General features: G+C 36.1%; 1 protein-coding gene across 1 annotated transcript in view; it reads left to right on the top strand.

The window, feature by feature from the left end:
• LOC145688399 (ribonucleoprotein PTB-binding 1-like) overlaps nt 1-21,979 on the top strand; it is a 455,234-nt gene extending 433,255 nt beyond the window's left edge. Inside the window, exons 6-7 of the mRNA XM_081762581.1 lie at nt 4,065-4,534; nt 19,230-21,979. Of these exons, the coding sequence (XP_081618707.1) occupies nt 4,065-4,534; nt 19,230-20,480 (1,721 nt within the window). The 3' untranslated portion in view covers nt 20,481-21,979. The remainder of the gene's footprint in view (nt 1-4,064; nt 4,535-19,229) is intronic.
• The last annotated feature ends 600 nt before the right edge of the window (nt 21,980-22,579 follow it).

Here is a 22,579-nt window from a genome sequence, read left to right as displayed (position 1 = left end):
GAGTTTTTCTTGCTAGGATAAAATCAACAACACGTCTGAGACAGTCTTCATACCGAATAGTGTGGGGAGAGAAAATTCGTGTTGGAGGGAACACTCATCTTCATCATTCATGTCATAGAAAGTACGTAAAACCTGCCCTATAAGACTTTTTTCGTGTTTGAAGAAACCACACTGGGCCACAGCTTCCTTCCTGCGGGTGATACCACCAGTGTCCTTTGCTGCCGTGTTGTAGTTCTGCTCTAATCTTTGATCCATCGGCACACAACTAAATTTGCGAGTGGTATTTTTTACTAGAAAGTAGCCAGCTTTAAAAGAGTGGTACACATTAACAAGTATAGATAGTAAGCTTAGACAGTCTTCTAGGAATACAGAAGCCCAACGAGAATAATTTGTCTTATCGAAAGCAAAGAAAAGAGAAACTGATCACGAAACAGCACTCACAAATATCTCCCATTTCGCTTCACGATGGGCACGTAGCAGGTCACAGATAATGGGAACTAATATATGGACAAACTGACTCCAGAAGAGAAAAGTATGACTTTTCTGCTCTCCATCAACTACAAAAGCTTGAATATTTACTTTTAACTGGCCATAATGATCACACGCACTCTTCATACCTTCAAGAAGAGATTCTTCATCTTTCATCTGGCAGGATCTTTGTATTCTGTGCAGGTCACTGATACATTGTCCATGTTTATTCACATCATACTTGCATGTGAAAGGTAACCAGCACAAGCGTTCCATTGCCTCTACCAGTATAGCAAGTCCCCTCATTCCCCTAGTATAGTGAAGACCATTGAAAACGCTTTTGCAAGCTTGTTTATATATATAAACCTCTGCTGCTGTAAGTATGTGATCTGCTAAACTGTCTCACAGGCATTTCCCAACACACGAAATGACCTCCTTTATGAAATGAAATCCACCCAAGCCTATGAAAATGTTGAAATGTATTTCTTCCACAATCTGGTACACACTTTGATCACACCACAAGGATCCACTTTCCACCTCTACTTGTTTTAAACAGTCTTCAAAGTTTACCATACAAGTATATATTGTACCAAACTCTATTGCTGGATATGGAATGATTGGAGTGAATATGGTCTGGGTAATAGATTGATTTTCCTCTGTTATCATACTATTGAATGCATTCCACGAGAGTACTTGTTGAATGTCTTCGCTTACATCTGGAAAGTATCTATTTTAGAGAAACCGAGAGAGGTACTAAAAAAGGTCTTGTTCCCTACATCGATTATCAGATTGACTTGTGTCTGGTCTTGTGGACGGAACAAACGTGAGAGGGACATTTCCTCTCACTGATCGCCTATTACAAACAAGGTGTTCTTAGCATGGAAAGTATGGGATCAACTCCGATTGGAAGTGTCAATATCTCCAAATTCAACAGACATTCTTTAATCACTACTTTTAAATGATTCTCCGGAGTCCACGTCACTTTGTCCTTGAAGATTATCATGACAGTATCATGCGTCCAGCCCATTCCTGATGGGGTGTGCTCTTCGTAGTCATAATTGTCCACAGTTGTTTCCTTGTATCTCAGGATTACTACTCACTATGTATAATTTTTAACACTACATATTTTTTCCAAATTAAAGTACTCTCTACTTCAACGCTAGATTTCTTAGATGTCTTAGGAAAACCCGATAAATTGTGTCCTGGTCACCCACGCGTATAAGTAACACATTCATGAATTATTTTTTTCTCTGTTTGTACATCAACTATCTTCCTCAAACTTTCTAGATGTGTTGCAGATATATTGTTACTTTCCCGCAAAATTTGTTTTTTCTTGCTGTCACGGTTGCCAGCTTATAAGCGATCAAACTAGATAAAAGCGAATTTTTTTTGTGTAAATTTCCGGAAGTTCCCCACCGTAACGCCCCCGTCCTGCGACACACACGCCGTTTTAAAGCATGGATAATTGCAATTCGAACGAGATATAACTCGTTTCTGTATTATAATTACAACCTATGCTAGAACTGTTTAATTAGTAACTTAATAGTTTTCTTAAAACGTCATTATCAGTGTTCAAAATCCAATATGGCGGACAGAACGAGCACTCACCACACCATGTGACCAACTTTTTTTAAATGTCCCAACCATCCATCAATCGAATCTGAAGTTAAATAGAGGGGACCTTTCAGGCACACGAGACATGAGCTAGCCCCATGACTATAATTATCTGTTCTGGTTTTAATATAAATGATAGCGATTTGTTTAATTCTTCTTGAGAGCTTGTTATATTGCGATAAATAAAAATAGCAAATACAGTGTTTATTTCTAGTTTTAATTGGTATCACACACTTATTTTTGAAAATTATTTTAAATAGTTCTCGCTCGATGATTTATAACTTACTTGCATAAATTGGTTACTTAAGACTTAATAAAATTAGGAACGAACAAAAGAAACAAAAATAACGCTAGTTAGAACTTTTCAAAAGTTAGTAATTGTGAACATCAGGATATTCTTGAAGAAAGAAAAAAAAAGATAGAATCGTGTAAATATAAAATAAGAAACTACCTTCCTGAACAAGGATTATGGGTATCACGTAATCGAATATTTTTCTCTTTCTAAAAATAATAATAATTCTGAATCATATGAATTACACCACTGTGGGAAATTTTACTTTTATCACTATTAAATTTTTTAACAATCTTTGTTAATGAATGATATTATGAATTAACATTTTAGAAAATCACACCAAAATTAATTGAAAAAATAATAAATCATTAGTATTTCACAAGTAAAATAATAACATCGTTGAGCATATCACTTAAGTTGGAACTCCATATATTATCTGTAATATCGATCCTATTATCTGTTGAATATTGGTGTAATGGTCTATCTTGTTTATACATCAAACACACAATAGTATATATATTTTGAGAATTTAATCCTCGTATCGGTAATAAAGCTTAACTGTAACTTTATTGCTTCCCTCTGAGACTCTGAACCTTAATATTTGTTGGCTGGTTCTTGGTTCTTTTGAGCCCAAACTACATGGAGCCCACATTGGAAATAGACTCAAATTTCAAAAGCTCCAAAGACAGAAATTCAAACAATCTAGCCACGAAGGAACCAAAATTTCGATATTTGTCACCAAAACTGACACACAAGCAATGGAAAGATGTTAAATAATGTTTAAAATATCACACATTTGTAGCTATAGAGCAAAATGTTCCGTTGCTCTTTTATTAATTGAGCATTTCAAATTACTAGCAACAGAAGTAGTCTGTACTGGTGAATTAAGCTTCTTAATTTATTCAGGAAAAAAATTTCCGATAATGAAGAGTTAGTGTTTATAATCCCTTTTACTAGAAGACCTCTTTAGACGTTCACTGCTACAGTCTTGATTTTTGGTATAACTAGTAAATTTAGGACTGGTCTTTAGTAAATTTTCAGTCAAATTTTGCTTCAGCTAGCTTGTCAACCAAACTCAAGCATTTTCGCGTAAGTTTATATGTGAGTTGCTAAATGATGGAGCGCGCAGTTTGGTCCCCAAAGGGTGCTTCTGAAAAGGATCGCAAGGATATACGACAAGCTAGTAAACGTTAAATTATATGTTTGGAAGGTATAATTTCACAGAAACATTGTTTGTTTAATCCTGAATGCTTCAAGAAACGTTGCAGCTAAGATTTCGCCACGAGAAAGAAGTTTTAGTATACCATTGCATTAATCTAAAAGTTTAGTGTATTAATTTTAGAAGCTAAACATTATTGTGTGTTTGAAACTGCATGTCACTTTGCAACTTAATTCACCTCATTCATTCTATAAATATTGCTATCTTGTAGCAAGTCGTGCTTGCAAGTAAAAATAACTTTCATCTCTTGTTTCCTCTTGCATATCTTGACTTTGACTTCTGTTTTCCTCGGTCCCAATAGGTCTTCAGTTTTGTATGTATGTGTATGTGTACGTCCTTTGATTGCTTGCGTGCTCATTGTCCTCCCTCTTCAGTATGAGCACTTCTGATACATATAACGAAATATTACAATACGAGCGTATGTGATATGATGTGAACGTGTATGTAATGTGTGTCTGTTCTTAATTTCAGTTGCCCAAAACCTACAAAATATCATTCTGACACATATCCAGAATCTCCAAAACGGAAATATTGGACCTGAAAACTCCAAGAAGGGGACCACAATCGGTAAGAACAAAGGAGCTGGAGGGAACACCCAGACTGTGAATACGAATGGGACCAATCCAACTTTGAATGACAATGCACAAGCAGCGTTGGTGATTTTATTAGCTGCGCAGATGCAGTTTCAGATGGGTAATAACCAACCATCTCTACTTGGGAACCCACAAATGCTAGCGGCGCTTCAGAATCTAATAAAACAAGGAAACCAACCAAGTGGACCTCCTAGTCATCACATAATGACAATACCTGGTGCTGGCCAAATTGGACCTAATTCAACGTTTCAGTTCGGTCAAACTTCGAACAACGTAGTGGATGGAAGGAAACAGCCCATTAAAAATGGATTAAAAAATGGATTTATGAATGGATCCACACCACAAAAGGTAATTAAAATTGACTTTGTTTTTATTTTGTTACTATATTATAACTAGTAAATTTTCCTATAGCGGAAAAATGTACTTCATTGATTATAAACACACATCACTTACGTCCTTAACAGGTTTATTAAGTCCAAACTGAAACTTTGATGGCCAATAACTCAGAAACCCAAGTTCTCCACTTTGCCAAATTTAAAATCTTCCTTGATCTTAAACATAACAGGCGTGTGAAGTATCATGGTGTATAGGCCTTTAGTTTTTGAATTATTGGCTGTGAATATGTGTTTGGACTCATTTAAACCGAAACTTCGATAGCAAATAATTCGAGAGGCAAAGACTTGCACACCATAATACTTCATATGGGTAACTAATATTAGAGTCTGTCACCATGCCAAAACTAAGTCAAAATCGGATGCTCAGCATCAAGTGCGTTTAAGTGAAATTTCCTGATTTCACATACTGCAAATTGAATTTTGATAGTCAGTAACTCGGGGTCCAAAAATATACCACTTTACCAAGTTTGGTCAACATCGGATGAATTTTATCGATCACAACTTACTGAAATTTCTTGATTCCACTAAGTTCAACCTTAAATTTGATGGTCAGTAACTAAGGACCTAAAGTTTCTGTGTTAACGATAACAACGAGAAGTTGCGGAAAGCAAAATAAATCTTACAAATAAGTTTAGAAATTGAAGTAGTTTTTTATTTGAATCTCAGAATAATGCGAATATGGCAATTTGTCAGAATGACGCCGAATTTTACGTAATAGATGAATTAATAGCGAAATATCGTATTCTGTTAAAAATCTAATGCCCCATGAGCTGGAGATCGTGCTTCAGATTTGGAAGATTCCATAGAATTTCGTGCTACTACCCACCTTCCTTTCAGCAAGCTTAGAAATCTCAAACATGGATTCCAGATAGTTACAAAAGGATGCCTCTCAGATTTTACAAATGAAGCTTTGTCAAATGTGAGTGGTCGTGTCAAAGACAAATTTACTGACGCTTTCAAACTTATAGCTACGTTGTTACAATAGAAAAACTGGGTATTCTCATAGAAACAGGCCTCTGTAAAGGAATGTCTCGACTATTGCATGAAAAATTGAATTCGGAGTTCATTCTGCAAAACTACTCTACACCAACGGAGAAAATCTCACCTCAGGAGCTAATGAAAGTCTCCTTTTTTCTAAATATACATTTTGAAGAGAGAGTTTGAGAACGACTGACCCTTGTGGAAAATCTATGTGCACTTAATTGTACTCAAAGAATTTTCTTAAGCTATTCGAGAATTATTATTATCTGCGTCGAACGAAGACTGAAAGATTTTTCTCGGAGTAAAATAGTATGTTAACAGTGAGAAAGCGAAATTTCTCAGAACAAAATGTGGAAACACTAACAATTTTGTCCGTTGATAAGTGATTGATTGATTGATTGATTTTTGAGTTTTACGTCCCGTTCAGCAGCGAGGCTATATGAGACGTGGTCCTACTGATTAACGTGGAATCCGAACCTCATGAACCGTTGATAAGTTGAGTATAGGAAAGAAACCGCATCCTCAGTACGAAGCAGGGTGGATTGATTTAAATCAAGATTAAAATCGCTTGATTTTTTTAAATAAAAATCGTTGATTTAAATCGAATTCCGAAATAAATTAATTTAAAGTAAAAATAAGTAAAATCCCGTTTCTGATCTGTTGTTTCGATTATGGAAGTTGATAATACAATGAGAGTCAAATGTACAGTATAGTATGAAAACAAGTGTCATGCAGAGTATGATTAGGGAAAATCCCGTTTTGTACAGGTAACGGAGTTATCCTGCCTTCTTTTCGTAACATTGGGTTTGGGTTTCAAAATCGTTAACTATTCCAACGGGGAAATCACCATCGACATTTAAGACTGAAATTCGTTTTTGTGCGTGTCTGTTTGTTTGTTCCCAGATAATAGGGCGTATTTAGAGGGGTCCTATCCCCTCTCCAAATTTTTTTGTTAATTTTATAACTTTAGGCGAAATTTATGTATTTCATGTCGCAAGCTAGTTCTGAGTTTTTTAAAAATAGGCCCCTGCCAAATATCAGTAACTTTTGTGAAAAAAAGTGTCATTTTGATAAACGTTGCTGTACTTTTTCCTTAATGCTTAACCTTTTAAATTATATAACCTATTTTTAGGTGGTAGGGTAGAATCTTCATTATTCGATTAAAAAAGTACTAATAAGGCTTTTTACTTCGTTTTCTTCAAGACTTGAAGCATTTTAGAACACGTTACATATGCTTTCACGCCTTTCTGCGTTGAGGCATAGTGTGTGATGACGTCATAAATTTAAAAATATATTTTTTGTTATGCCTTTTATTATTATTATTATTTGACGGGTTACATTTTATATTCAGAAGACTGAAAATTTGCACACTCGTTCAGTGCACCCCTTAATAATTTTCAGATCTCTGCGTGGAAACAGCCAGGTCCAGAAGGGCAAAAATGTTTTAAAAAAGGATATTTTTAACAAAAAGGATATTTTTCGTGATTTTCCCGCCTCAGATGGAGACATATGAACGGTACCGTTTGAAAGGCTGTTCTATTCTGAAGAAAATCATGTACATACTATGCTCCTAGGATAAATAGGGATGTCTCAGGAAACTATTACCTGAGATCCTGTTTTATACGGGAATCTGGGGTATTTGGGGAATATTATTTTTCGCGGGCTTACTTTTGCACCTACAAAATTGAAATTTTGCACATTTACTCAGTGGACCCCTCAGTATTTTTCAGATTTGATTCAGATCTCTGCCTTAAAATAGGAGGAGGGGTCCACAGAGGTAACAATTAAAAAAAATAATAATAACAGAAAATTCCTTTTTTCGTGATTTACCCGCCCCATATACATGATGGAGACATTTGAAGGGTACCGTTTGAAAATTTGTTTTATTCTGAAGAGAATAATGTACAAATCATGATTCTAGGGTAAATAGGGATGTCTGAGGAAATTTTTATATTACATCCGGGTCATCTGGGGCATTGTGGGAATGTAATCTATCTCTCATTGTTAAATAGTTTCCTCACCCTTACTACTTAAGATAGAAGCTTGAAATTTAGTACACCCTTTATTCCCAGTTGTTTATTCCCATTTGTTTTTGAGATATGTGCGTTAACAGGGGAATCCAGAGGGGATCAAATAAAAAAAAAAAGTTTTAAAAAGTGCCGATTACTTTCAAAATTACCCGCTTCAGGGACATGATAGGGAAATGTGAATGTTATCGTTTCAAAAGATGTTCTATTCTAAAGAGAGTGATGTATGTACCATGATCCTAGGATAACTAGGGATGATGCTGTAGCTCCTTGACTGAAAGTCTATAATTTACCTTTAAAAAGAGCCATAATTTAAGAGGGTTAAGAAACATTGTTTGGAATTGATATAGGTTAACGATTTGGGATAATTCAAAATTTAACCCCAATACTTTCACTTAAATGGCATAATTAGCATTTAGTACTAATTCCTAATGCTTTTTCTTCAGTTCGCGACTTGTATTATTCGAGGAGAAAGATTTGATTTAAATCGAAAAATCGATTTAAATCAAAAAAATCAACAAAAATGATTTAAAAAAAAATCATGATTTTTTTCCACCCTGGTACGAAGTGAAGCGCTTAAAAATGTGTTCATCTGAAACAATTAGTGTTTTTTGTGAAGGCTCAAATGCTTCTGAATGTTTCTTTGTAGTCGTTTTCGTCAAAACATCCGAAAAGTAACTCAACTCTATAAGTAAACAAAACTTGGTTGACTGTTTCATTAGAAATGACGTATTGTTTATTTTGAGGTTATTAATGAAACCTTTAGCATTAAGAAGTGCTTGACTGAGATGTTTTTTGAGAAAAACAGCCTCAAGAGGTTTCTTAAAAAAAAAAAAAAAAAAAAAAAAAAAAATCCAGGTTGTAAACTACCTCTTGTGGATTCTTGATGACAAATGAGTTACTCCATATTGGCTCGTTATTAATGAAACATATCGCCCGATTAGTTTTTGAGAAAATATTCAGAGTACCTAGCTTCAATAAGTAATCTGTCTCTCTTTTCTTTAAGTCCGATTCCAATGAAAAAAGCCTTATAGCTCGAAGAAAAAAGTGTTCCATGTTTTCGCTTCGGCCATTAGTGAATGTGCGGATCTTTAATGTACATATTATGTCCCTGCAATGGGCTTACGGTAAATGCTAGTAACAAACCTATTTTGTATTCTAATATTTAGGTCTAAGTAGCTAAGTTTATCTTGTGTTCCACAGAGAACTAACTACAAGTTGGGATAAGTCTGACTTACTGATTGAGAAATCCAACTGTGAATTATCTGTGTACGGAGACAGTACATCATCAACGATTTATAGCATTGCACAGTACATAGTTCTTGTTCTTTGAGGATTTTACTTTCGAAAGGATTAAGAACTAAGCCAAGAACGGAGATAAAAATTAACCACGACTAATCCCTTCACTTGATGAAATACATTATTTTCAAAAGAAGAAAATTGTTGTATGATAACACTCAAGTAACCTCAGTGTCCCATTTATCTTTGAGGTGTTTAGCTTCTTGGTATACAAGGTAAAAGTTACAAACTTAAAGTACTAGTACGACGAGTGCGTTCTTCTAATATGACAAATCTTAATGGAACATCCTCTTCTGGAGTTAGATTATGGGTAAACACGGATCTGCGATTTTGTGACCTAGCTGCGGAGCCATCCAGTATCTGTGACAAAGCTATAGTTTGGTTTGTAATCCTACTATCTTTTGTAGAGGCTGGTTCTTAATTCTGTATAATTTTGCACACAAAAAGGTGAAGGGAAGCTGGATTACCTATATTCCCCAGATTGACAACTGCATTGAACAAGACTTTTACTCGGTGTTGTTTGCGCACAGCAATAAAGCTCTCAAAACTGTGAAAAAGAATATTACCTCATTTAAGAACGTTAACACCTATAAAGATGAAAAATCAGAAGAGTACAAGATAAAGTGCAGTTGTCCAGAAGGTTGTATAAGCAAAACGAAAAAGAGATTTAGAGGCAAAATTAAAAGATCATATCAGAGATGCTAAACAGAACAACCGGTTTCAGGTCTCACGAAATATTATTTAAAAAACTTTTCGAGCCAAGAATGAAATAAAAAAAAAATCCTTTTAAAAAATTTGTTTAAGACATCCAAAACTTAACATAGAAAAAAAAAGTTGATAAGAAATGGGATATAGTAATTAGAAAATATATCCATTGTTGGCGCAACAACAACAAACACGAGCTGGTCCTCTTCCTGTCTGAAGAAAAGAACATATAATTTGAGCCCGCTAGTTCAGAGCGTGCATTGCATTGCAATTTGATATATGACAAGCAGGAATTGAAAAGCTGTTTGTGCTCTGCTTTACCTCAGTTAGTCCGTTACTTTATACACTTAATCTGCCATTGAATTACAGGTGACCGTGCTATGAACATATCGTGGTGCTGTTATCTCATTTCTGCGTATGTGCGAACGCTGCTATAAAACGTAGAAGTGTAACTAGAATAAACTGGTAAAAGCTCACAGTGAGTGAAACGCGCGGAGTGCTCGACACAGGGAAGCAAGAAATCGAGTTTTCTCATTGTACAGTATCAAGAGTGTAGCGAGAATACGCAGATAGCGGAAAAAGTGAAAGTAATAGTACAAATTGCAAGGGGCAACCAGCCTTAAATCATCGTGATCTTTGAATGCTCAGCTGTATCGCACGCAGCCAGCCAACCTACCCTATCAAACCTATCAGCGCTATCAAACCTTAGCCCAGGTGACCAGTCAACTGTATGAAGGGTCCAGCCGGACAATCAGTAGATGAACTGAGCAACCATACAGCACTCGCTTCATTGTATAGGCTTCAGAATCCGACGACCGACGATAGTTCTTACTGCGTGCCCTACGTCTTGCACGGGCTACAGAATACTGACTTGATCTCTACTATTATAATCGAGCAGCATGGGTAGTGAGTAGGGGCTCGGAAGTTGAAGACCTAAAAATTGTCCAAAAAGGACCTATAAAAAGACCAAAAATATCTTTAAAAAACAGGACCTAAGAACTGGAAAAAGGACGTAAAAATAAGATCCAATGCAATTAGAATTACATATTTAATGAATATGATGCTCAAGAAATACACGCTTCTGGTAATATACAATATACAGTTGAAAGAAACGGTGCAGAGATGCACATTCTCCTTTTGGAGGGTCGACTTGTCAGGAATCTTCTGATTTGTATACTGCTCCAAAAACATTTTTAAAGTTTCATTATTTATCTTTGTCAACTGGATATTTGTTCCAACTAAGGCACTGCAAGGATATTTGTAGAACGAAGACTACTTAGAATGTCCACTAGTACTTTGTCCTAATAGAAGCTGTTTTTCCATTCTCTCCGCGGCCCGGGAAGATTTTTCCACTTGTTTCTCACTACCAACGTGCTATTGGATATGGAATAGTTTTTCCTGTACTCACTTTCACTTCGCAATATTTGCAGAAAAGAATATTTCCATCCGTAGAAAAAAACTTCGGGTCCAAATTCAGACACGAACTGACGCAAAAAGGAAGTTTTCTTAGGCTTAATTTTAGACGTGTTAAAGGTTTGTCCTCTTTCCACATACTGAAGTTCAAACTAAATTAAGAATGGCTTTTCCCCACCCTTATCTGCTGGAGGACATTATTATTCCTCCTTATCTGGCTTGTGATTGTTGCAGATCTGGTCTTATCAGCTCAGTCGTTGAAGAATGTCTTATCTTTTGAATTTTCTTTACGAAAGGAAATATGTTTAAGAGATGGTGGTGATTCGAGTTAAAGGCCAGTAAATTTATTGTCGAAAGAAGGAGTGCAGAAAAAGACGTTAAGACCTATAGAAAGCTTTTAAAAGGTCAATAAACAAACAAAAAAGCCGAAAGAGGAAAAAAAGGACAAAATCCATCATTTTCTGACCTACAATGACCGAAAATGAACATATACAGGGGTGGGATAAAAAAATTTAAAACGTTTGCAAAAGTGTGAAAATCATACGTAGTATGGTGTGGGGCCTCCTTTTGTGTCCAAAACAGCTTGGATCCGACGTGGAATAGATGTACACAGTTCCTGAATCGTGGTGTGTGGAATTTTGTACCATTTTTCCTCCAAAACATGCTCCAGTTCCTTAATGGATGCTGGTGGAGGGTAATGAGAACACGCCTTTCTAACTCAAACCACAATGGCTCAATGATGTTCAGATCTGGTGATTATGGGACCCAGGGGAGGTGTGATAGCTCCTGCAAATGCTCCTCAAACCATGATTTCACCATTTTTGGAGCGTGACAGGGTGCCAAATCATCTTTTAAATGCCATCACCATCAAGGAACAATATTTGGGCCATGGGTAGAACCTGGTCCCCCAAAATGGCCTCATACGTCTTAGCATTCATCATTCCATGCAGGGCTGTGATGGGACCTGCAGAAAACCACGATATCACTGCCCATACTGTAACAGAACCACCTCCATGCTTTACAGTTGGAAGCAGACAGTCTGTATCATAGGCCTGCGACGGTATTCTCCATACGTAAACATGACCGGTTGTTGGAAACAAGGTGAAGGTCGATTCATCGGACCACATTACCTGTTTCCACTGCTCATGAGTCTACGCCTTGTGGTCCTTGCACCACTGGATGCGCCTCTTCGGATTTACTACTGTGACCAGGGGTTTGGCGATAGCGGCCCTGCCATGAATTTTGATTTTATGAAGTTCTCATTGCACTGTTTTCAATGAGACGTTGTTCTGTAGGCCGGAATTGAGTTCCGACTAATTTTCATTGTAGTGGTCTTATTTTTAGCTGCTACAATCAGTTTTAATGCCCTCCAGTCCCAATCTGACAGGATTGTCTTTCGACCACAGTTGTGCTTTGCAGACGTCGTTTACCCATGAATTGTGTATGCATTCGTGACATTGGACACAGTGCATTTCGATACCCCCACAAAGTTCGCCACTGTTGCCAGTGTTGCCACTGAAGCTCCAACCAGACGGGCACCAACGATCATGCCTCTTTGGAAGTCTATCAGGTCGCCCATTTTACCGCACCACTTTCACAGCACGACACTCACAGGTGAACTGGTTACTGCTGACGGAAGAGGAAGTTTCACATGGCACATTGAAAACAAAAAAACGATCGGCAACCGCAACACGTATTGTACAGTGGAGGGCCAAACTTACGTGTCTTGTATGAAGTGTTTTTAGATTTTTCTGTCCAACCCTGTATTATGTTAAGCTTCGTCTTCAGGCACTCGTAGAAAAGAGGATTTTTCCTCAACTTCCAGGCACTAGTAATGACCCTCAATTCCAAATGTATCATGTTGATAGTAGGATATGAATACGGTGACAATCTTATAAAGGTAGATTCAGCATACCAGGTGGGAATTGTACAAGGTCATGGCGGCTCCGTAATAGCCTGGAGTATTCTCTTGCCACTCACAACCTTACTATGCTTTTTTGCCATTCGAATGGGAATGGAGTGTACCAGCAGGGCATTTGCTCCAATCACAGATTCCAGTTGGGTACCATTTTGTTTGAGAAGGATTCTACAAATTTCTCCCTGCTAAAACGGCCTCTGATAGTCTGTAAAAGGGTGTGCAAGCACGTCATTCACGACTGACGTCCTTAACTAATTTTAAGGAAATTCTAGAAAACTTTTAGCATAATATTTCATCTGTTCCTAGTCACATGGTAGCCGGTATCAAAAGCCAAGGAACAATAACTCGTTACTAATCACATATTCCTAAGTCAGTTGCACTTCATTGAAATTTCTTGTTGAATTCTACTCCTATTATTATGCTCCGTGAACAAGATTTCAGGGAAGAGTTGAAAGCTTTCCAGGAACCAGAGTGAATAAAATCGTTGTAGATAAGATATGAATAATACGTGCCCTCGGAAAACTCGCAAAAGTTGGCTGGAAAATGCGGGACTGAGCACAGAAAACCGACTCTCCTTACACTGGCAAGAAAGCCGTTCTGTCGCAAGAATAATGCGATAGTAGTAAGCCTTACAATAAATGCTGAAAATGTCCTCTATCAACACTCCCATTTGGCATGTATAGAGCTTTAAGCTTCAATTTTCAAAGTGTCTTTAACATTTTGTGAAATTGAAGTTGTGATATTTTCCATAAGTGGAAGCTTTGCTTTGTTCAATTAAATACAAACTAATTATTTGCTGAGCAAAACTTGCTGCTGCCAGTAGCCAATCAGAAGAAAGATATCTTAGATGTATGTATATACGATTGTACAGTTATCCTGTATCACGTAGTGTCTGATGAAACCAAAGAGTTAGTTGGTGAAACTGAAACACGTGTTGAATTTTAATGAAAATATATAGTTTTCAAATATTCCAGCTCAGCAAATAATTAGCTTGTATTTAATGAAGTTGTCAGTTTTCCTTGAACTCTTCTTTTAATTTTTTTACCGTTTGTTGGACAAATTAATGTCCGTTTGGCTATACTTTAAAACCTGATTGGGATTAGACCACGATCAAAGAATAAAACCCAAGATCAGACACATCAAAGATAAGCGCACCAAATTCGGGAACTTCTAATTTGTAAAAGGCATACGAATTTTAAATAAATTATTTGATGTTTTAATAATACATGATTACTGATCATGCATATTTTAGAAGTGAGCAAAAGTTTTATTTATTTTAATCGGAGATATTTTCTTTCCACTTATTCTTTACCATTTTCTGTATGTTTCATCAAAATCGAAGATTTTTTGTACTAAATTTTTGCGGAACATATTTTTCTAATCGTGCGTCTGTGTGCGCGTCTGAGATGCTTCCTCACCTTTGACTGATTCTAAACCAGGGTTGTGAAAAACTCCGGTGTTGTTTATTACAGCCCACCCCAGTGGGTTTTATTGAACAAAATTGGGTTTTACTAAATTTTGTACACATTTAAAGCTGTATTCGTATTTAAAATACCATTTTAGCATTCATCTTCTACTGTACACATGAAACTAGAAATTTCGTAGTTGCACAAAGGCAATCCATGAAGTAGCATCCCCGTTTTGAGGACACTTTGCACCATTGGTATTCGTTTATATTTTGGTTTCTAGAAAGAAGGAAGTGAACAATTTTGTAGGAATAAATAAAAAAAAAAAAAAAAAAAAAAAGTTGGCATTTCTATATAATACAGAATAGGAACACACCTCCCTATTACAATTCATGATTCAGACCTCTGAGCCAGCCGCCCTGACTTAAGATTCCTTTACTTTCCATCAAAACACGCCGCACAAATAGTCCTATTGAGACAGTATCTTAAAGTCAGCCGCCAGAGATTATTATTATAATATATATATATAATATTAAATTAAATTAATGAACGTTTTGCGGAAAACTGAAATGTTGGATATTTTCCAAGTAATTTACAGTTACCAATTTCCTTTCGTACAATAGATTTTGCGATTAAAGGACCTTTGTAACATGCAATAATCGTACTATTTGTCACATACTCAACCAGATACGCAAGAATAATTCATGAGCTTCCCTAACTTTCTTTTAATGCAATTATCTTTCATTCTTGTTTTTGTAACTACTTGGAATGTCCGTTCTTCGCACGGGGATAGTAGGTTTATAAAAAGTATTTGAACCCCGTTCTTCCATTAGGATGCGTGTTTTAATGAAAGTGTAATGATAAAAATATATTGTTTCACTCCCTTTCCACCATTACTCCACGGCGATGGGGAGTGAATTTCTACTTAAAAGGCGTCAGAAGTGTCACTATCTCAGTAGCTCCGAAAACTATGAATTGAACACTGATATCGGTCGTTTGCCATTATTTGTATTTGTCAACCCTTTCCTCAAAACTCACCTCCCAATGTCAATAAGAGATAAATGTAAATTTAAATGGCATTGAGCGTGTCAGTAATATTTTCAGCGACTTCGAAAAATATGAATTACTCGCTAATATCTGTAGTTCTTGGTTATTTTTACATGCCACCCCTTTCCCACCCCGACCTTTTTTTACCCGTTTGTTGGTAATATGATAAAAATCGTGGTTAGATCATGTGCAAAAAGTCATCAAATTGGGTGTAACGGTCTAGAAGAAATTAGCTACCAACTATCATTACATTCATTTTTATTTACGTAGAAAATGACCCCGTTTAAAACTGAAATTTTCAAAAGCTTCAAGGCATGTCTCTCTATTTTTAATGAGAAGTTCAAATACTGAGTTTAATCTTTCTAACTTAATGGGCTCGTGATATACTCATTTTTGTATCCCTGTAACCCCTTAGAATACACACTTTGAGAAAATAGATGTGATAAAAAACTAAGTTCGGCGATAGTCCGTTCAGGTACCAAAAGTAATTCAGATTAATAGTCACATAATATATAATTATCCAACTGTAATGTTCAGAAAACTGAGGCACATCTTTAACATTTCCTGAGGTACATTTTTCTTCTTTAAGTGAAGCATTTATAGGATATTTGATTCAAATTAAGATAGAAAAAAACGTCTGATTTGTGCATTTGTAATTGTCATGAGAGAAGATATTGTTTCGTTTTTAATACAACTTTGTTCGTTCGTGTATGTGGAATTATCCGAATATAGTACTGAGGAAATAGAGGTAGATCATTAGTAATTTCCTTTTTTAAGGGAAACTTTTTCGATTTTTAACATACACATGAAAGACATTTGTTTGTACTAATACGCGAATCCGTACTACAAACGCAAAGAAAATGTAGTCGCATTGCTTTTGTGTTCCAGATTACAGTTGAACATCCTTACAGCGAATTTGCTCGAGCGCGAACAAAATTCGTAATGCATGTTTCAAACTTTTTTTTTTAAACCGTGGACAATGTTTGGATACTCTATATAAAATAAAATGTATGTTAGGTTTTATCAAAATCGAATATTTTTTTACGTAGTTTATACCGAAACATTGATTTATACATATGCCCCTTCATCTCTCTCTTGTTACAGTACTGTTTTGATCCACATTGGTTATTTTCGAAAATTTGGTTTCGTACTCATGTTATGAATTTGTTTTGTAAATTAGTACTCATATGTTTAAGTCAAATAAATTCCACTTTGTTAAAACTGTATATTATATGGCTGTTAAATGACACCGACGTATCCAAGATTCCTTTTTCGGAGGGGGCTGGAATTGTTTTCGTGGAATTTTCATTAGAATTATTCTAATGCTGTTGTAGGAATACAGTAGTAAACAAAAGATTATAATGAACAATATTCTCGTAACATTTATCTATCTTTACTCAGCGAGTTGAAAACCTTTTGCATTTCCAGATTCAGAAAAATGGTCGACGAACTGGTAGTTAGTCTATAAATAAAGTGTAAAGCAAGTCGATTCAACTTACTTTCACTTGTTTTTATAACATTTTAATTAATTTTAGTATTAAAAGTTTTGTTCAACTGAGGCTGTAGAGACAGAAAGTAGCGCAAGTAATGCAAGTATTTTTATATTTAGGAAAACTTTTTCATCTAATGCGGGAAGAACATTTACATTTTTTCTTGATCAACTCCACTTTGGTCTTTGTATGCCTAATTCCCATTCTCCTCAAGAAACAAATCGTACGAACCGAGTTAGTTATCTCCGTAGAATTTGATTGTACGTTAAACCTCGTCAACTGACAAATCACATTTGGTTGGAACCAGGCACTGAAGAGATGATACGATATTCCTGGTGCGCTAAAAGGTTTTCATTAAAGAAGAAATAATGTCATCTAGATCGAAATAATGGAGTAAAAAGTGCTACTCGGTAGTATGTTTCCGGGTCTGTACAAGGTGGAGACTTTTCTTTTTTAACATATGAGCAGCCGGTAGTTCAAGGTAACTGTATCAGTGTATTAGTTTATGAAACTCAGAACCAGAATTTTTTGCCAACAATGCATGTGCAAGTTTTTTCGTTACCTTTACTTGTTCTAGTGGAGTGCATACATAGATTCGTTTCACATGAAAGCTTTTTGAAATCTTGTACGTTAGTCTCAACAATTTTGAAGTGACAAAGATAAAATTCATTATGGTGCTCCTATGCTATTTAAAATGAATAATTCTTTATTTGAATGTCAGCAGATATTTGATTGACATACCCAAGAACTACAAAATTTGAATAAACATTTCTTTGAAATATAATACAACGTCTTGCCTATCGTACAATCTCAATTCACAAAGCATTTTCATTCCCATGCTCTTCGAATCTTGTTTCAGTTCTTTGATTTTTTGCTCTAAAATAAAAATACACTTTGCACTGATTCAAAATGAGCACACATCTAATATTATGCCCATAGCATTTCTTGTAGCCTAAACTTTAAATGTATGAAATGTACACAAATTTAAGCCATTGCTAGCACAGTGGGTGTATATTGCTTTTGGAAAGGATTGCTTTAAAATAGCTTGAACACCCCTTAATTCGCCTCTTTCAGACAAAGCTGCATCATAGCTTTCTCCTCTCAAATCGAACACAGTGTGCAGAAATGCAGTAAATGGTTTAAATTTAATAATCTGCGCATTTATTATTCTGGGAAAATTAAAAGTAACTGATGTTGTTTGGACCTCAAATGATCACATGTAAAATATACGGCTGTGTGTATATGCTGGGACGAGAAAAGGTAAAATTGCATCCAAATACCCATTCTTTCTTGCTGGGATCGTCTTGAAAATTTGACATTGAAAATGTAATAAGTAGAATTTATTGTCCATTAGAAGTCATTTGTGATGAGAATTGTTAGGTGCATTGCGATAAAGCAACTTAACTTTTATGGCCTGAGCGACCTCCTACCCTCTTTGCTTCTCTAACTTATCAAAGGGTTTCAAATGTCAAAGTAAAGGATATAAAGTAAAGCATTAAAACATAGAAAATAAAATAAACTGTGAAGTTTATTCTAGGAATGTTTACATTTCCAGGAGATTCTCTAGGGAAATTATGGGTTAATTTTGTTGGAAGTAATGCTTATGTTTATTTTCAATGTAACTTGGTCGTGAAGCAATAGCTTTCTGGGGAACGTCTTCTAGAGATTTCCCTTCCTTCTGTACCAAGGGAAGGCAAAAATCAATAATAATAATAATAATAATAATGCAATGATCATATGTATAAAAACTGATTATCAAAGCCATTTTTTGATGAGAAAGTATTCTGTAAGTCATCCGGAGGATTGGAAAGTGTGTTTGCAAAATCTTGATCAACAGTAGCGTAATTATCATTGGACTTTGCTTATGTTGCTGATGGTAAAATGTATAAGATTATATACTGCAACATAAAATGGCATAACTTACACTAATCATTACCTTCGTTTTAGTGCGAAATGTCATATTCTTGAAATAATGTGTAACTTTACGGTTTACCGTTTTTTATATAGAAGACTTTGCTCTCTCTTGTACAATGACTTAACTGTTTGACTTTACAGGAAGATTATCTTTTGTAACATGTGAATCACTTAGAAAATCTTTCAAATTACCTTTTTCACTGGTGTCAAATTACATTTAAAATTCAATACGACTTTTGTTGTGTAATCAATCCTGTTCATGCTTTTAAGAGGAATTAAAAGCGTAATTACTATTACTGGAGCGCAATATTTCACAGAGTAACTATTCTTTATTATTTAAGCTGTGTTGTAGCTGACAAATGTCATGCGTTGTGATTCTTTTATTAGAAAAGAAAATATCTTCCTTTTTTTATGTGTATTTAATCTCCCTTTCACTTTGTTTTTCCAGGTTCCACTGTTGCCAAATCCTACAGCGGCTCTCAGTTCACCTCCAGCAGAAGCCACGGCTCGTCCTCCTTTCCCGCCTCCAATTTTAGAAGAATCTAGGAATGCGGGCATGATAGGAGTGGTACCAGGAACAGTACAAGACCCTGCTTCTACGTTTTGGAATGGTATTCTTGGGCAATTACAGAATCAATCTCTCCTTCAAATTGATTCCAATGCTTTAAATAAAAGCAATTTCTTTGATCAATCTCGTGGAGGACTGACACCGAAAACGCCTTTGCTAGGTGAAAAGCCTAGTGGATCTCACTTCCCGCAAGCTGTTCCTACATCTGGGAAACTACCAACCCCTCATAACATAAAAACGAACGGAGTGGCTGGTTTTCCTACTGAACTTCAGTTGCCTGGTGATCTTCAACAAACTATCAACACTTTACTAAACAATGCACAGAATCTCAACCAGCTGCTTGGTTCTCTCACGAATGCAATGCATGCTAACGGAGCAGGTGTTTCTCCTCCTGCGCCAGGAATTCCAGTGAGTACACCAACTCCGCCAGTAATACCTCCTCCTCCACCGCAAGGCTTTCCTTTTCTCAATCAACCACCTAACGGTCAACCTCATGGAGTACCATCTAATTCATTAGTCAACGCCTTGTTATATGCTGTGCAAAATGGCCAGCAACAAGGATCTCCCACAGCACTTGGCCAGCAGACAGCGTGGGCTGTACCAGCACCCTCGCCTGCTACTACACCTCGTCCACCTTCAATCACTCCATTGTTGAGCAATGGTCAGCCTCATCAAGGAAGCCCTTTGAGCAGAAGGCCTATATTGAGCAATTCCATGACACGGCCACCTACTCTAAATGGATTACCGAAAAACATCCCAATCAGTGTAGCGTCTTCCATACCAACATGTGCGAAGACGATGGGGTTTCTGGAGGTAAAACCAGGTATCAGATCATCTTTCCAAAATGGGTGGGCTCCTTCAACATTCCTTGGTCCGACCAGTCCATTACTTGCCTCACCAACTCCAACTGTCTTTGGACCGTACCCAACGGTGTGGGCACATCCGGGCAGTCCAACAATCATTGGCTCGCCCCCTAGTGGCCTTAGCACTCCTATTGGACAGAAGAGAAAATATAATCACATTCTTCCCTCTCCAGAACCAAGTCCCGAAGGCAATTACATAGGACAACACTCCCAAGGCATAGGAGGACACTACGCTGATTCTTATTTTAAAAGAAAAAAGAAGAATTAGAAAATTCATTCCTGTCAAAGGAACATGGAACACAGTCGTCAGTGTGTTTAATTTAAGTTATGAAGCATTCTTTGCTGATAGTGTGCTATTATCTGCCTGTTCATTCCAGTGTTAAAAATTGTATTTTACAGAAATACTGTAAATGTAGTACAGCTAAAACAAGTGCCTTTCATTTGTGATGCACTACTATATTTTGTTATTTATTTTAAAGTAATTTTAATCGATGAATATAGCTACAATAAATTTTTAAATAAAGTAATATTTTGTTATAGAGATGGTGTTTATACATTGTTACATTTTCAGTACATTTTGCGAATGAATAAACTACAGAAGAGCTAAGTTTTCTTAACTTGTTAAAGAAAAGAACTGACGTAAAAACTTTCAACACTGGAGCTTTTTGGTAAAACTGTTATTAATAGGGAGGTATATAATCTCTACCTTGAACAATGTCCTGTCTCTCATTTCTGGTTGCTCTCTTCTTTAATTTGCAAACCTTTGCTATTTCCTGCAGATTAACACATCACATTTATAGAGTATAAGTTTATGTAGAAGGAATTTCTTCCTTGTCTGTTTTACTAAGTACAACTGTGACATCACTGAATCATGTGTGTTATACATTGACGTGTGTACCTTTGTAAATGATCATTGATCAGTGGTTCAGCTGTGTTATGATGAGACTTTTTCTGTATCCTGAGTGTGTTTAAGGGCAGTGTATGGCTTCCACAATATAAGCAGTCTCATTTAAATATCATCCGTGTGTGTGTATTGAATAAGAATTTGTGTGTGTGTGTGTGTGTGTGTGTGTGTGTGTGTGGAGGAATGTGCATGTATTTGAATAGGTGTGTGTGTGTGTGTGTGTGCGTGCGAATGAGAAACAAATTAATAAAATGAATGAATGAATATGTGTGCGTGTCCAAAGCGGACAGAGTGGTGCAAGTCTTGATAAGAAAAATAAAGCAGAAGACATGGTGTTCGCTTTATGTATCGTCATCATATCGGTCATATGTGCTGTTTGCTGTTTATTTATTTTGTGTATTTAAAAGAATAATGTTCTTTATAGTATGTAAGTTTTCTTTATGTGATTATATACATTGTATCTTTCGTAGGTGTTACTTGGGTATTGCGTTTTGAAGGGTTTTTTTTAGAGTGACACCGTTAATAGAATTGGTGCGACAACTATCAAGCGAGGATTAATGTGGTGAGGTATTTTATTTGAAAGAAAAATGTACTTGAAACATTGTTTTCTTTTTTCAAACGAACAAACTCGGTTATTTATATATATATGTATAATTTCAAATGTTATTTGAGAAAGGTATTTTGTTTTTAATAATTTTTTTTTACAGATATTAAAATTAGATTTTGGCATTGTAAAATTTGCAGCTATATTGGTGGAATTATTTATATCAGAAAGTGCATTTGTATCTACTTATTTGACATGTCCTTAATAAACTGTCATTTTTCTGTCGTTTCTCTTACCTAATAAAATATGATGAAACAAAGTTGGCTAATCTAATTTTTTCGGAATCACATAATCGTATTTCAGTGCGTGTTGTACTCGTTGCTTCTTATTTACCTTCATATACTTAGGCAAATAATCTTAGCAGTATTTTACGTTGGCTACCTTTAAATACTGCTTATCATAACCGAACGTAAATGTCATTTGCCTTGCAAAAGTAAGGCGAACTAAATGTGTGCTCAACTGAAATATTTTAAAAGTATATCATTGGAGAATTTATTGACTGGCCACAGGAGAGAAGGGAACAGAATTTAATGGGCTACTTGCGTACCAAATTTCGTTCAGATCCGGGCAGTAGTTGTCGGAGATGTAAAGTACCACATACGCGCCCACACCGATAGACTTAGAGGGAAACTTCGAAGTTCCCGTGTCCTTACGCTGGGAGCTAATGACTGTTGGTTAATTGGAGTTTAGTATTCCTTTTGAAACATCGAATGAAGAGTGGGATCCGAATAAACTTTTGGAATAGTCAGTCAAGCGCCCTCATGGAAATCAAACCCTGGACTATGTGCGCTATCTACTTGGTCATGAAGGGGCATGACTGTAATTGGTGATAGGCCAAGTATATTTTCTTCTTGTAATT

Source organism: Thermobia domestica, chromosome 6 (assembly GCF_964235325.1).
Source record: "Thermobia domestica chromosome 6, izTheDome1.hap1.1, whole genome shotgun sequence".
Taxonomy (NCBI): domain Eukaryota; kingdom Metazoa; phylum Arthropoda; class Insecta; order Zygentoma; family Lepismatidae; genus Thermobia; species Thermobia domestica.
This window is presented reverse-complemented; position numbering and strand designations above follow the sequence as displayed.